Source organism: Pygoscelis adeliae, unplaced genomic scaffold, assembly GCF_000699105.1.
Source record: "Pygoscelis adeliae isolate BGI_AS28 unplaced genomic scaffold, ASM69910v1 Scaffold13, whole genome shotgun sequence".
Lineage (NCBI taxonomy): Eukaryota > Metazoa > Chordata > Aves > Sphenisciformes > Spheniscidae > Pygoscelis > Pygoscelis adeliae.
Genome location: NW_008824499.1, coordinates 2,214,349 through 2,230,294, shown reverse-complemented (window position 1 = coordinate 2,230,294; position 15,946 = coordinate 2,214,349). Strand labels below are relative to the sequence as shown.

The following is a 15,946-nucleotide window of genomic DNA, read 5'->3' as shown; positions in this document are numbered from 1 at the left end:
GCCCTGGCCACGAGGGAACGCCGAACCCGCGTGGAAGCGGGGGGAGCCGGAGCTCATGAATTTCTCGGGCTTTTCTTACTTTTTTTACTGTGGGCAGAGGGATCCTGGAGGACACCAACCTCCTGCTGACCGTCCCTCTCTTGGCAAGAGCTTTGATTTTTTTAATTTATTTTGCAATCCGGGATCCTGCCTCGCTTTGCATCGCTTCTTTGAAAGAAAGTTCTGTGCTGGGCGTGCTTCCCCCGAAGATCGCTAGAGGCTGGAAGCAGCTTTTTTGCTTCAGTTGGAGTAGGTGTGCATTTGTAGGAACCGTGCATTTATTTTAGAAACGGGCAAAGCTTCCCGGTTGCTTTCCTGCAGCGGTAGTTGTTTTCCCAGCGGCGTATGGCTGCAAGCCCTGTGCAGGGAGCAGTAGAGAGGAGAGCTTTTATCGAGAGGATCCTTATCATTTTGGTAGTGGGTGACTGTGCCAGGGACCCACCCACTCCGACCGCGTGCTGGGGGATGGTGGCAGGAGCCCGGGAAAGGCCTTGATGCCCTTTTCCACAAGTGTTTGCATGGCTCCCTGCAGAGACCGTCCGCTCTCGGTGCACGTTCGTGTTTGTCATCCAGCTTACTGTGGGGTGACGTTAGCCGAGCAGTGTGAAAACGCCACAGTGCTTCGAAGAAGTCCCCTGTGGCAGGAGGTCTGGCGCTAGCGTGGGACCAGCCCCCTGTGCGCGGCACAGGTCGGGCCGTTAAATCCAGATTGGGGCATTGGCTCCATTATTTTTTATTTTGAGACTCTTAAGTGCCCTGTGAGAAGAGTATCTTGCTGCTGGACAGCTTGCTCGGTTAGGGGAGATAAGGAACCTTTTCTCAGAAGCAGTAAATGACCACAGGCCATCCCAGAGCCATCACACGGGGGATGCTGAGGTTGTTCCTAATGAACTAACCCAAGCTGAGCTGCAGTTGTTGGACTGAGTGCCTTGCTTTCGAATCCGTGTGGGAACTCGGGAGCACACCCTTGTTTCAGTAGTCTGGGGTCAATGTGATGCCGTTGACTTTTCAGTACAATTTCTCACTGAAGTCAGTGTCTGCTCATTGTCGGTGCCATGAGATAGCCCAGCCAGCTGCACACTCCTCAATTTTAGCAAGTTATACTTCAAGAAACACATCACTGCCATAATTCAGAAGGACAAAAACCCCTGTAATCAGTGCATGAAGTTGATGGAGGACCTTCGTCAGCCTTTTGCACGGTCTTGACTCTCAGAAGGACAGCAAGAGCCAGTTAGATGACCTGATTCAGCAAAGCACTTCTGCGGACTTGCTTAACTTTAAGCGCATGACCGCTGATGTGCTGCTGCTTAAAGCCGAGTGTGTGCTTGGGAGCTTTGCTGAAGGGAGGTCAGGGTGAGTGGGGCAGGAGAGGCTGAGCAGGATCACGGGAGGCCTCTGCTGCTGAGCCGCTCATGTGCCATGGGATTTGTAGGGATGGACCAAAGTTACTTTGATGCTTTGTTGACTGAAGCCAGCCTGGTCCCTGGTGTCAGGCTTCATGTGCCAAGAGAGGAATGTCTTTTCATCACCCGACACCCTTTTTCAGTCCTTGTAATGTGTTCGGGGAGCTCTTGTTAGGTCCATGTGTGTTCGAGCCACGGTTGGAGGGTTGTCTCCCAGCACAGATGATGAAAGCATCATTCTTTGGGAGCAATGTGCCATTTTGTGTGCTTCAGGTTGTGGGTGCCGAGGCAGGGATACAGGACGGGGTGTAGGGGAGAACTGCAGCATTTTCAGTAGTAAAGCCCACTTTGAAAGGTCAAGGTGGAACCCCCATTCTTGAAAGGTTTGGAAGACTCTCGGTCTTGAGTTGTTTCCAAGTGGGTTTTCTTCCATTGGGTGTTTATAACCTTGGAAGAGTTCCTACCCTGAAAGAGAAAGCGCGAGGGTTTCATTGATAAACCGAACACAGCACTAACATAAAGTTTTGTTTTTCCAGAATCTCCACCACCTCCCTACTCTCGGCTGTCTCCTAATGATGAGCAAAAGCCACTGGGTATGTGTTTTCTCTGCTTTGATCTCCCGGCAGCTCTTTCATGGTGCAGTCCTGGTGTTGGTTCTAAGACATCCCTACATGGCGTGTCAGGCAAAAGCCAACAAGTCAGGATTTTATGGCTGCTCATTATTTCTGAGCAAGCATCAGCTGACGGGTTTTAAGAAGTAAAGGGATGTCAGTTTATCATACCAAATTACTGTGTAGACACATGCATGTTTTCCAAAATAATATGAAGCGCTATTTTTAATGAAGGCGTAATGAAAGGTTACCAGACGCCATGTTTTGTCTGCGTGTGTAATCTGCGGGATGACGGAGTGGAAGGGGAGTCGGAGCTCCTGGGTGCCATTTCCATAAAGCCCTGGCTGCGCAGCGCCTTGGAGGAACCGGCTATTACTCTTCCTCTCCTTATTAAAATGAGACATAAACTCTTTGAAACTCGTCACTGTATAATTTCTGAATGGCCTTTCACTTTTCCTGATGAATTATAAAAGCTTTTTAAAAAAAAGCTACTGAAAGCAGCTTGGGTGGGTAGGCTGGGCGAAGGCGAAGCGAAGGCTGCTGGAGAGCCTGGCACAGCACAGCCTTGGAGCCTGGTCCTGCGTGGTGCACTTTGGCTTGGAGATGTTTTGAATTGGCATTGCTGCATCCTGACCGTCCTTTCTCAGTGCCCGCTTCTTGCTCAAGTAAATGGGAAGCAAAGATGCGGGAGGGAAGGGAGGAATCCCACGTCCCTCTTGGGTTTCTTGCCAGGGTTGGTGCAACTGTGGCCATGTTGGGAGTGTGGGATTTCTGCCTTGGTCGCATAGTCAGTGGCTCTGATTTACAGAGGGGATAATGACCAAGGTGAGGCGAGCTGCTTTCGCTCCCCATCGGGCAGGGACAGGGAGGTGGCAAGGGAGACAGGCAGGGTTTGCCAGGGCGATAGGAGCGGGGCAGCGTGCCTGCCTGTCCCACCCAGCCTTGGGGGAAGGCGGGAGCTGCCCGGTGCCAAAGGTCCCTGCCCTGCCGGGCCTGGGAGCTGCCTGCGACCTGCCTGCAACGCAGCTGCTCATGCACCCGGCGCGTGCACGCCTGTCGGAGGGACCGGCTCCTTCATCCCTGCAGCCGTTCTGTGACATGGGGCAGTGATCAGAGCATCCTGCAGAGCAAAATTTGCCAGTCATGGGGTTTGTTTTGTTTTGTTTTGTTTTGTTTTGTTAGGTATGGAGGAAAAAAAAGGAGTTGTCCCTCCTCACGCTCCCCCTTCCAAGTTAATTCCCTTTAGAAACTGCTTGTGCTGCAGGGAGAGATGATAGTGTGTGACACGTGACTTTATTAAAACAACAGTCAGGGACTGAAATTTGCTTCACTGGCTTGTTTGATTGGAAAAATAATAGTTAATCTGTGAGCAAACAGTTGAGCACTTAATTAGAGGGGTGTAAGCAAGAGAGAATAACAAAGACTCTTAACTTGTTAAAACAAAGTTTCCTTCGCTTCAGCAAAGAGGAAGGAAGGAAGGAAGCAAGAATAAACAGCTTCAAGAATTTTAATGGTGATAATTAAGTATAGTAACTATGAATTGTTTAGAGGCTTAATGTAACTTTATCCAGTAAGCACCAAGTTCCTACTTGTTTGATCAACTTAACTGCAGTTATTTTTGTGGTCGAAGCAATTCAAACTTTGCATTTGCATGGTAGAGGTACAAAGTTAATCGCTGCTTTCTGGCCTGGTGGAGAGTTTCTCTCAGGGAGAGGTGGGCTGGTAATGGGACGCGAAAGAGCCACAGGTGCTCACGTAGCGTTTGTAAATGCAGGAGGACTAAAAATGCTTCTTTTTTTCCTCCCCCCCCCCCCCCCCCCCCTTCAGATCTATCAGATTCCACGTTGTCTTACACTGAAACAGAGGCTACAAACTCGCCCAACGGCATGCCCGGAGACTTCTCAGGTTGGCAGATGTTTGCACCTTCCTGCATGCATGGTCTGCGCCGGGGAACTCGTGGCTGGGGTTGGGACAGCAGGAGGAGATGGGGGTTGTGGTGCTGCTGTTGGTTTATATTCTTGGTGTGAAAAGAAGGAAAAAAAAGAGCAGCTATTTGAGTTGATTGTTCAGAGATGTCTGCGTTCTGTGGGTTGATATAAGATGCTGTTTGTCCGATGAGCATGCTGGGACAAGTGGGGACGTCTGGGAGGTGGCCACGGAGCTGCACATGTCCCCCGTGGAAGTCGCCTAGGTCTCGCTCGAGCCCCGGGGTCGTGGGCTGGTGTGGGGCTGGGCTGTATGCCATCACCACTTTCATGGCAGGAATGGTGATGCCATTTCAAACGATGCTGCTTTGTGGTAGTTCTTGCTGAGACCATCCAGCTTGCGTTACCTGTTGGGTCGTGGCCCTACACTGCAAACCATGCTTTCATGAGCAGAGCTCCCAGCTACGATGCCATTGAAGCTCCTGAACAAAGTTTTGCTTAATTAGGTCCTGGGTTTTGCTCTGCTCCACCCCTGCAGCCTTTCATTCATTTAATGGTGCTCTGTAAGGCCTGGGGTGGTTTTACCTGCAGGCGGGTAGAGAGTTGAGGCTTTCATTTGCTTGGCGTTGGGCTCTGGCTGCGGTGATCGTTTCATGTTCTTCCCCTGTTGTGTCCTGTCCCAGGCTGGGGGCTGACTGCATGGGGGGCCTGTCTGTAAGACCAGGTTTAATTTCTATGTAAGAAATGACCTGGTTAATGGTCTGAGAGCTAAGATGAAGACAGACAAACCTTCATCCTGGTGAAGCCCCAAGTAGCTCCTTCAGCAGTTGGGCTGGGCTTTGCAGTGGGGTAGGACTTGGGCACCTTGGTGCCGACTTGCTGGATTGCTGAGCGCGTGGATGGGGTTTGCCGCTCTCTCTGGGGGATGCTGTAAGTTGATGGTGGTGGAGGGGACCTTCGGGGTACTGTTCCGTTAGCTGCGGCTTTTCTCTTCTTGTTCTCTGTCTGCAAGAGTTTACGGCCGGTTTGGTGAGACCTGCGGCTTCCTTCGGATGTTTAAGCCCATCATGACTCTGCAGCACTTTAAAGAGCATTTTAACAGCACGGCACCGCAGTGGCATGGCATGGTGGCGCGTTTCCCTCCAGGGATTTTCCCTTCTCCTTTAAGGTTCTCCTGCCGCAGTCGGTTTTGCCGTGGTGCTGCCGCGTGCCGAATCCCGTGTATCGGCCCGCCTTGCTTTTGTTGTGCTGCCAAGTGTCCATAGCAGGGGAGCAATTGATAGCCAGGAGTTGGATCGTTCAGGGTTGTGCTATAATAAATATGTGTTTGCAATTCCTAACAAACATTCCTCAGGCTGGATACACGTCTGTAAAAGCTCCCCATGCCCGTGGCTTTTATTGTAACTTGATAATTGCCATTAATTATAGCAGCCGAGTTTGAAAACCGGGGTTCCTAAGGATGTAATGGTTTAGCTTCTCTCACAGCTGAGTCCTTTATGGGACATCTGGTGGATTTTCTGGAATAGAAAAGAGATTTTAACTTTTACTTGAACAATATAATGATAACATGTGACTGAGATTGTACTGAAATCGGATACCTCCTCTCCCCTTGTGTAGCTTCCAATGGTGTAACTTTTAATAAGAGTCTGGGGCTGTATGATTTATTTTTCCCCAGTGCTCACGATTGCTGAAAGAGGGTAAGAGCTTCACTGAAGTTAACCCATACTTGTCATCACAGGGAAGTAAAAGGAAAAAAACCACTTAGACTCTAGTCTATCTGCCATATTTCAGTTTGTTTATTCTCCATTTCAACTTGTTTAATAGGTCTGCTTGAAATGTAGGCCTGTGTAAATGATACACAAAGCATGTGGGTCTTCCCTGCCTTTTCTTGTGTGTACCGAAGGAGCTCAATCTGCGTTTAACTCCCATTCCAAAAATAAGTACATTTTGGATCTAGCATCAAGCCACTACTATTTATTGCTTCAGCTTTGATCATCAAAAAGGCTTTTCCTACTAAAACCACAAAATTCAATTTTGGATAACAAAGAGGACCATTCTACGGTTACTCGTTTACCTGATGAACTTCTAAACAGGAAGTTTTAGCTTGAAGTCAAAAAGATCATCTCTGTCATATGTATAAACTTAAAAAAACCCAACAAACCCTCTTTTTGAAGTAGACCTTTTCATGGCTATAATACTGCTCTTAAAAATAGGAAAGAGTCTTCAATGAACCAGCAGGGTCACTATAAAATTCGGAGTAACAGTCAATGCTAACTGGAAGCACAAGTTGTGAATAGTTGTGTGGATGCGACCTTCTGCGTCATGAACTAGATCGATGGATAATACCCCAGGGTCCTCTTCATCTGAGGTTCAAAGCATTTGGGTCATGAAATGAAGCTGTCTGTCCAAGGATCAGCGTCCAGCCACAGCAGTTCCCTCAGACTGGGGATGCTCCTGATTTCTCAGTGAGGTACAATGGCTTGGGAAGATCTGAGTTGGTGGGAAAAGGTACTTGGAGGTGTTTGATCCTGAAGTTTCCATCTTCTGAGTTCAAGCAGTGTCACATTCAGGCTTGTGGGAGTACGAAGAGGGGCTCCATCTTTTCCGCATTAGATTTATTTCTGCAGCCACGTATGCCTGGGGAGCAGAGGTGAAGAAAACCTGCTGTTTTGGGAGTTGTATTTTGAGCCCAGGTGGTTCCCCTGGCCAGGGTTGTGCCTGTCCCCCGGGTGCCGGCAGAGCCTTGGCCGGTGTTGGCGTCCCCGTGGCTCGCCTGGATGGAGCTGGGGGAATACCAGGGAAAGGGCAAAATCCAGCAAGGCAGAAACAAAAGCTCAGCCCCGTGACTCATAATTGGTGGAACACTTGTAGTAATTTTTCTTTTTTTCCCCTTCCCCTCAGACTTGGCTCCTCTACCACATGCCAAGAAGCTGCTGTACCCGTTAGACTTGCCAGGCTTGTAGAGAGCTGCGCTGCTGCTGCGGGAACTGGTTCAGTACAGTGGGGACGTGCTGGAGCAGATGTTGTGGGCCACGGGCTTTGGGTTTCCCTGCCTTCCCCTAAATCCCACAGGGCTGTCTCTCACCTTCCCTGTGAAGGACCCTCTCTTACAAGTCCAAGAAATAGCCCTGCTCCTCAGCGCTCCCCTTGCACAGCACACTGCGTCAGTCTGTCTTTCCGGCTAAAAAAGTCCCATGAATTCCTACGAGTAGCAACCAGAGTTCTCGTTAGTGGTGGCATTAAATTCTGGAGGACCTAAGGACCGTGCAGGAGGGGAGGGGTAGGAGGTAGGGGGGTAAAAGGTGGTGTTGCTGCTTGGGAGTCTCCCGTAGGACTCCACGCTGATGTGACCATCGCTCGTGGCTGCTGCAGGTCTGGAGCAGCTTCTCCACCTAGAGAGTGCAGAAACGTTGGGGCATCGGTTTCCTTTGGAGCAGTAATAAATAAGGATGGGTCATTAGCTGTAGGAGCAGACAAGTAGTGATGGGTGCAACTCACTGCCACCTCACAGCAAAGTCCCCAGCCACTGTGCGGTGGTCCCACGCCGGCTGGGTGTCCCCACTGAAGATACTTAACAACGACTATGCCTGCAGCAGTCAGTGCCAAGCTCTTATGATAGCTATTTTTCCTCAAAATGAGCCACTCATCACTAGAGCCTGTCTCATGTGTCCCTACATGCCTGCTCGTTACTCCTCGCTTAATCGGGAGTCATACCAGTGTTTGCGCAGAAAGTTTCATTGTTCGTATGGAAATGCCTTTGTGAACCGATGTTGCCTGCGAGGCTCAGCCCTGTGTGTGGCAGGATTTTCCAGAGAGAAAGGGCTCCTTGCCGAGCACGGGTGTCCATGTGCAACCCACCTCCCTTTAGTTCTGCAATGTGCTGGAGGACCACATCCTGCACCTGGTCCTCCTGCCACGGACCGTCCAAGCTGGTGCCTGGAGTTAGGGGATGCTCAGCACTGGGCGGATTCAGATAGGAGAAATGAGAGCGGCTTGGTGCTTGGTAATGCACCCAAGCAGAGAGAAGAGGAGAAATAAGTGCTACCAGAGGAGAAGTGAGAACTGGGAATGGGAGAAGGGCAGGAGGAGAGTGGGGACAGCAGGGACTGGCGAGAGGGGTTGCACCAGCAGCAAGGAACCAGGGAAGATGCTGCTTTAGATTTTTCCAAAATAAATGATTTTTTTTTTTTCGACTGAAATCAATTCACTTCCTGTGTGCTAAAACTCTTCCAAGAGTTTCAGCTCTGGTGAACCCATTTGTAGCTGGGAATGTGCATCCGAAAGAAGAAATTGTGAGTTGGTGGTTTGTTGGAGGAGTGATTAATTCCTCTCTGCGCTGCGGAGCGGTGGGGAGCTGTACCTGAAAATGGAAGCACACGTGTGAGTCTGCTCCGAGCAGCTCTGCTGAAGCCTAGAAGATGACGGGCTCCATGTACAGACGAGCTCTGCCCAGTGACTTACTCTGTGTTAGCCCCTCCAAAGTTGGTGGAGGATAAATGTGAATTAACAGAGAGAGGAGAAACAAAGAGAGACTGAATGGGCTGGGGCTTATTTAAATCATTTTGGGTTTTTTTTTCCAAGGCCTGGGAAGGTGGAGAAGTTGCTTGCAGGGCGGTGCTGGAACTGGAGGTGTCGGACTTGGGAAGCAGGGTCCCTGTACCCCCGAAGGGAGGAGGAAGGCAGGAGCATGCCCGTCCGTCCCGGCTGATGACTCAGCCCTGCTGAAGCAATGCCACAGCTCCAAAGTGAGAGTCGGAGGGGTTTTTTTGCTTCCAGCAATATTTAGGATGAACTTAAGGAAGCATATTTTAAAACCCACTGAGTGGAGAAAGTGAACGTCTCTGTTCTTCTCCCCCCAGAAATAACAGACTGCAAGGATTTATGCTAACAAGGAAATTTATGAAGATCCTGTGTGTTAGGAGTAGGAAAAAAAAAAAGCCTATAAATACGTAAGGCGGGATATGTGTGGAAACTGGGCAAACATTGCCCTTTCCAGATTGGGGGAGAGATTGTGAAATTACCTGTTAATAGAAGAAAAAAAAAGATATTTTTCTCCTTAATAGGGTGGCAATTTCTTTGGCGGGTGAAATGTTGGTTTTGCAACGTTCTGATGATACCCTCTGGCTTTGGCGTGTCTCAGTGCCGGGCTCCCACTGTAGCCCTGAGCGTGGGTGCTGGCTCAGGCTGGTAGCACCATGGGCTGGGGGCTGCAGGATGGGTCTGACCCAGCAGCCTGGGGGCTGCAGGAGGGGACAGACCCAGCAGCACCATGGAGCCTTTTCGTCCTTTCTTTCCCCTGTCCTATTGCCTATAAATCCATTAAAAAAAAAAAAAAAAGGCAGAACATATCTGTGCATCCAGTTTAATCACAGACAGATGTTTATTTGGGCCAGTAATGGTTTTGGTTTCCTTTTTCTTTCATATTTAGCTTTAAGTTTGCTGGCGTGTCTTGCTCTGCGCAGTCTATAACAATCAGGGTTTGGCTAAAAACTTTTCTTGTCGGAGGAATGAGCCTGTTGCCAAGAGCTACTTCTTTGATGCAAAAAAATACATCCTGGAGGTGCTTTGTCAGATGTTTTTATATTAAACATTTTTCCTCCATAGTTTTAGTTTGCCAATGGGAAATAAAGTGCATCTATTTTCCAGTGTGCTTCAGAGAGGAATTCTTTGCTCGGTGTGAAGGTTTTCCCCACGTGGCCGTGGACGGCCGTGAATGTTGGAATACCCATTGGAGAGCGTGACCGCGCAGCAGCATCCTTCCCAATGGTTGGGAGAACTCCAAACCGATAACCTACCTTTGCTTTGGGTTTGTTCACATGCAGCTTCTAGCCCTGCCTGGGGTTGACATCAAAGGCAACTTTGCAAACTCACAGGGTGAATCACGGAATTAATCCCTGAAAGGGAAGGTGAGGAAGCTCTCGGAGATGGCATCCCTGGGCTTTCAGCGCCTGTCCCTTTCAGAGAGATGCAGGTGTGTTTTATTCTACAACAAATGTCTTTCTGAGTTGATGATAAATCCACTGGAGCCTGTAGATTTACAGGAGGGCTGCGGGTTTTTTTGCATTATGTTTGTGCTTGCCACAGTGGGTGGCTCAGGTGGCAGCTCCTGGAGTTCAAACATTTTTTTTTCTTTGGAACAGAAGGGAAAGGGAAGCAATCATTGATTCTGCAGCCAGGTATGCTCCTCGTTGTATCCAAAGCCTGTTGATGGCAGTGCTTCATCCACGAGCAACGTAACCCAGCAGCGACTACTCCACTTGGGTTGTTAATATGCAGCTGAAGATGTTGTCCAGAGCATTGAGACTGAGCAGATACACCCTTACTTACCAATTGAAGAAAAAGCACTTTAGATCAAGGCTGGGGAAGATACTCCCTGCACGCAGTTGTTTCTCCATTAAAACCCTACCCCGCAGGGCAACTCATGTTGGGCCACCAAACCCAACAGCTGTAGCATTGAGCTCTGCAGGAGCTTGCTCTTGTAGAGCTGGTGGATGACCACACTTGGGTGATGATATACCTTCATGTTGCCACCTGTACCCAACGTCCCGTCTGGAGGAGCAGGAGAGGTGCCAGTGACCCCATCCGTCTGGAGCATGGGCCTCCGGAAGGAGGATGAAATTTTGGCAGTGGCCATGCAGCTGTAGAAGGGTTTCTAAAGCAAGCAACACCTGTTCATAAAAATATCCTACGGGTTATGAGCTTGCAATACAAGCCTTTTGGTCTTGAAATTAATTCGGAGCTGAGCCAGGTTAGTAACGTGAGGAGGGGAAATTAATTTCCTGAAGGGTGAGGGACCACTGGAGAATTTGCTGGAGATAGGAAAAGAGATGGTTTGTGCTGAAGGTCTCCCAAGGAGGGAAATAAAGGTCGTTCTGAGGCTTTGCATCCTGTGCAGCAAGAGAGCATCATCACCAGCCTACAAAAATGCCTTCCTTCCTGGAAGACAGTATCTTCTAGACTGGGAGATGGAGAAATGTTCCTCTGTTATTGTACAAATGCTTTGCAAGAGCAATGCCGTTCTCCAGCGCATTGATGGTGCTGAGCGGGGAGGACAGGAGGGAGCTCCCACAGCATCCTGCGTTCAACCGGGGCTGCTGCGTCCCAAGGACCTGCCTGCCCCAAGGAGCATCTTTAGTTGAGACAGCTCTGGTGATGTTCTTCGTCTGAACTGATGAAACGGTGGTGGATTCCCTTCTTCCCATGTGTTCTTCCCTGCGAGGAGCCAGGGAGTCAGTGATTTTCCCAGGGTAGCTGGAGCCAGGGAGTCAGTGATTTTCCCAGGGTAGTTGGTGCAGTTGTAGCAGAGCTGTGAATCGAGCCAAAATCTCCCCTGTCACCATCCATTTCTTGCATTGGTTCATGTGCAAGAACATCTGTCCTCTTCGATTATTATGATGGCTGATACTACTGCTTTAACCCTCCAACACAGACAGCATTTAGGAAAATATGGACTATTAGAGCTGTCCCTAGTCCAGGAGAAGGGGGGAAAAAAGCAAAACTGGCTGCCAGAGCCTTAGGATTATTTGTCTGGAATAACACAGACTGCCTGTTGCACAAGGGGTGGAAGAAAGTTGGTCTTATCAATATTTGGCCCCGTGCCTAATGCAGGGATTAAAGCTGCTTTGCAGCTGATACCTCTGCATTTGTGTGCGTACACACAGCTCCCCAGCTCTGAAGGAGAATTTGCTGCATTAGAGCCAGGCAGGATGCCCTAAAATGAATGTACCACGGGCAGTATTCGGGGAGTATCTGCCAACACCATTTCGTTGTAGGGAACACACTGAATTTCTCAGTATGTTTCTGCAGAGAAGGAGAGTTGCCCTTTCTCTCCTTCCCTTTACCTGGAACTGGGATGGCTTTTCACAGCTAGCCGGGATGTTTTCAGCCTAGAAGTTCTTGGAGTAAGTACAACACCCAGATAAAATATGTTTTTGTCTATGGTTCATTGAGTAGTTATGATGTTTGGCCTTGAATCACAGAATAATCACATCCCTCACTTCTCCAAGCACCTAAGCATCACACTTAAAAAAAGAAACATCAGGAAGTAAGCAAGTTACTTAAAAGTAAATTAGTTTAATCTTTGTAGCCAAAACATTACATTCTTGCACCCTATTAGGAGTTGGATATGGCTTTCTAGGTAGTAAAAGTTCTTTTGATGTAACTCGGGTTGTGTCTTTTAAACAGTGCATATCTGACGGTACATCTTTGTTTGAACTTTACTTTTTCTCTGTATCTGTGTTTTGCTTTTTAAATGGATTTGCTGAATACTGGACATAGTGTATTTATGACCTTTGAAAATGGCGAGTGTTTTGAAGGAGGAATTTTGGCTTCTTCTAGGGACCTGTAGAGAGAGGCTTGTATTCACAGTTACAGTAATAGATTTTTTTTTTTTGTGGCACTTTGATGAGTGAGAGGTGTTTATAGGCTTGATTCATAACTGAGTTACTAAGGTTTTCCACGGAAATAACTTATTAAATCTGTGGCGCTCACCGAAACGATTGAAGTCTGTAGATTTGCTATTCATCAAAGGCACCTCCTTTCCTGGACTCCAATACCTAACTCAGCATTTTACCTCTGGAGGATGCTCAGACCCGAAAGGGCTGTGTGGTGTGGGAGCTTGAGACGTGTTTTAGTAAGAAATTAAAAAAAAATACCCTAAGACAAACTGGAAAGGAGGGGGAACGAAAAAAAAACCACCTTCAGGAAAAACATCCCCTGTCGTTCGGAGCTGCTGACGGTTAAGCCTGGTTTTCTGGAACACTGCTTATTTGTGTGGATTTTACTTTGCTGCTCAACAGCCGAAAAGTACATCCCTTTACTGCTGCTGGCCGGGCTGCTGCAGGCTTTGAAGTGCCTCGAGCCCCTGGAACTGCAGGTTCAATTTACTGGCAAAGGAGACTCAGCTCTTTGTCCTTCCAAAGTGCTTGGGATCGGAGGGGATTAGGCACGCTGCTGCTGTGATTCCCAGCCCTGCCAAGCGCTGCCATGTGTCCTGCCATGCCGTAGACTCTGGGACGGAGGAGAGGAGCGTGCTGCCTCCCTGTCCTGCATGGAAACCGAGTGGTTCAGCGGTACAAAGCAAAGCCAGTGCAGCGGGGATCAAGGATGAGAAGGGACGCTGGCTCGTCAAGGTCCCACCTTGCTCACGGGGCATCAGATTTGGATCGTGCTTGTCCCAGCAGTGGGCTGTACTTGCTCTCCCTCCTGTTTCATGCCTTTCCCTTGGTTGATTCCCCCTGAAACTGGGTGGTTAGCCTGGAAAAAAGCATTGCTACAGGGACTGAGCCCTCGGAGAGGGGAGGTTGGTGAGTTGTGCAATGCACTGCCAGTGCTGGGGTCCAGGCTTCAGATGCTGAGAACTGTTGAATTCCTGTTTGTTTTGTTGTTTGGGTGGGTTTTTTTATGTAAGAACAAAAACATTTTGCATGGAAATGCCTGTCTTGGCTGACCTCTTCCAGAGTTGCTAAAGGCTGACTTTTAATGACCTTTGCAGCTCCTGGGGCTGGAGCAGGGATTAAGTGGTCTCCAGCGTTGAAGCGTCGGAGCATGTTGCTGCCCTGCTGCCCCCTTCCCAGAGGTGCTTTTCCTTTGGTGAGAAGCTGAGCATCCCTTTGGTTTGTCATCCCTGGCTTTGGTTATGGGAGAATACCAGCAGCATCAGAGGATATAAATGCAATTAAAACCAAAGCCTTATTCCTGCCCAAGCATCTTCTTCATCAGCCTTTTTTCAGCTGTTTCCAGGCAGGCAGCTTGTGCCAGTGACAGTGGTTTGCTTCCCCAGCAGTGCCGTGTGGTTGTTTCAACACCCCCATTGCCAGTGGACCGGGCACTGGGGTTGAGCCCATATTGGCGTTCAGGATTGTGTCTCATTTTGGGTGGAGGCAGAGGGATGCTGAGCTGTGGCCAGGTGCTGAGCTGCATCCATCCAGCATCATCATCCAGCGTCATCATCCAGTGTCGTGCCCATGGCATGTGCTGCTGCCTTCTAACGCTGTCTCGCAGTGGTGATGCCATGGTGCTCTAGTGCATCGTGCCCCCACATTGGGGTGCAGCCAGCTGCTCTCAGGTGCCCCCATAGAGCAGCAGCACCCCATCACAGCCAGGCCAGCCCAGCCAGCCACCCTAAAATGCTGTGGTGCAGAGATCCAGCCATGATATGGACTCCTTGTTTAGCTGGTGGTAAACACACTTTTTTTTTCTTTTTTTTTTTTTAATGCCTAAGAATTAGCTCTGATGACCAGACCTGAATTCCCGTATACAATAAAACCTGTTCCTACCTCTCCACGGGGCTGCAAACTTTGGCTGAGAATAGACGGGCTGCGATGCTTCTCTGTGCACTCGGCATTTTGCATTCCAGGTTATAAAAGCCCATGTACAAAACCTGCCAAAAAGTGAAATTCCCAGCAGTGCAAGAGAGAGGGGTCAGTAGAGAATTTGTATTTTTCTTCGCAGCAGTTTTCTGTTCCTGGGGGAGTCGGAGGCCTTTCCTGATGGTACAAGGGCCCCTTGCAGTGGAGCCCGTGTGGTCCTGCCCTGCAGCATCCCCCAGCCCTCCCCGTCCTGCTCCAAGTGCGGTTCCCAGAGCAAACCCTGGACCAAAGCCCTCCTTCCCTCCCTGAATGGCAATTCATGCAAGTGCCCTCGTGTTACATTTGCTCTCCCAGCTGGACACCGAAGCTCAGCTGGACCCACTGTAGGTTGGCCATCTCCCTGCCTGGGCTTTGAAGAGCTGTGCTGGTTGCTGCCCTCCCCTTCCTCCGCCTGCGTTCGGGTTTTATGGGTTTGGAGATGTTCCTCCTCCTCAGTGCTCTTTAGTGGCTGAGGAGATTCAGGCTGCCCTTTCCTCGCATTGGCTGTGTTTTAGAGCCCAGAGGAGGAGTTGGAGGCTTCATCCTGCTGCAGGGGCATCTTTTGATGCAAGGAGGACCACGCCAGGGATACCTGGGCAGGATTTCCTGCAGCAGCAGCAGCACGGCGGAAGGGTTTGAGACACAACTGTGTTGGTTTTATCTACGTATTCCATTAGCAGGAGTGAAATGCGCCAGCAGAAAGGCTATTTTTCAGTTCTTTCCATTTATTAAGGTCTCATTTGCTAAGATTTTTCCATTCGAGGAGCCAAAGAATGTTAAAGACTTTTAAAAAAATGCCAGCTGCTTTATGCTTTCACACATAGTGATGCAAACCACTGTTGTCTATTTAATAAAGATAAAAAACATTGACTGAAAGGTTTGCAAAAAAACCCCATAGATACCTGCACAGAGGTGTAGCACTTGGGTGTCTGGTTGGTGGGTGATGATAACGCTGCGGTTTATTCCACCTGTCTCCAGAGCGTCCCGGAGGGATGGATGTGCTGTCCAGAGCACTTCGCTTTTCTTTCCTTTCTTTCCTTTTTTTTTTCCTGGCTGTTATAAAGCATGGCCTATTCTGGGGGTGAGCGCCTGGCGCTGCGCTCAGACAACAGTCCGTTTGTGAGATCCTGTGCCAGCAAAATGCAAGTTTGTCCACTTGGAAGAATGAGGTGGTTGATTCATCTCCCTGTGCGGAAAGGCTCTGGGATCTTGGAGCATCCCTGCCTGCCCCGTCCCACACAGGCAGCAGGGAAGGCAAACACGGACAGTGGTGACTGGGGACTCCCTGGCTCTGCTTTCCCTCACTTCTGAATAAATGACGTTGGTGTCGCTGGTCCCCAGCGATGCCTTTGGGAGCACTGTTGCATCTTCCCCTGAGCTCTGTAGCACACACAGTTATTATGCCCTGAACTCTTCCTGGGCTTCTGTATTTGTTGCTCTTTGAGCCTTAAAGTGAGCTGTATGTGAAAATGAGCTATACGTATTTTTTTTTCCCATTCTTCTTAAGATCCAGAGAAGCCGTGGCATAGCCCAACTTTTTGCAAAAAGGGAACTGTGGAATTGCACTGAGTAGCCCTTGCCTTGTGCTCAGTGCTGCAGGTTTCTTTAGGGTCCAACAC

General features: G+C 49.2%; 1 protein-coding gene across 1 annotated transcript in view; it reads left to right on the top strand.

Annotated features, from left to right (window-relative positions):
* The window catches only part of SMAD6 (SMAD family member 6), a 49,200-nt gene that overhangs the window by 6,133 nt on the left and 27,121 nt on the right, over positions 1-15,946 (top strand). Inside the window, exons 2-3 of the mRNA XM_009321522.1 lie at positions 1,979-2,035; positions 3,881-3,958. Coding sequence (XP_009319797.1) covers positions 1,979-2,035; positions 3,881-3,958 — 135 coding nt within the window. The remainder of the gene's footprint in view (positions 1-1,978; positions 2,036-3,880; positions 3,959-15,946) is intronic.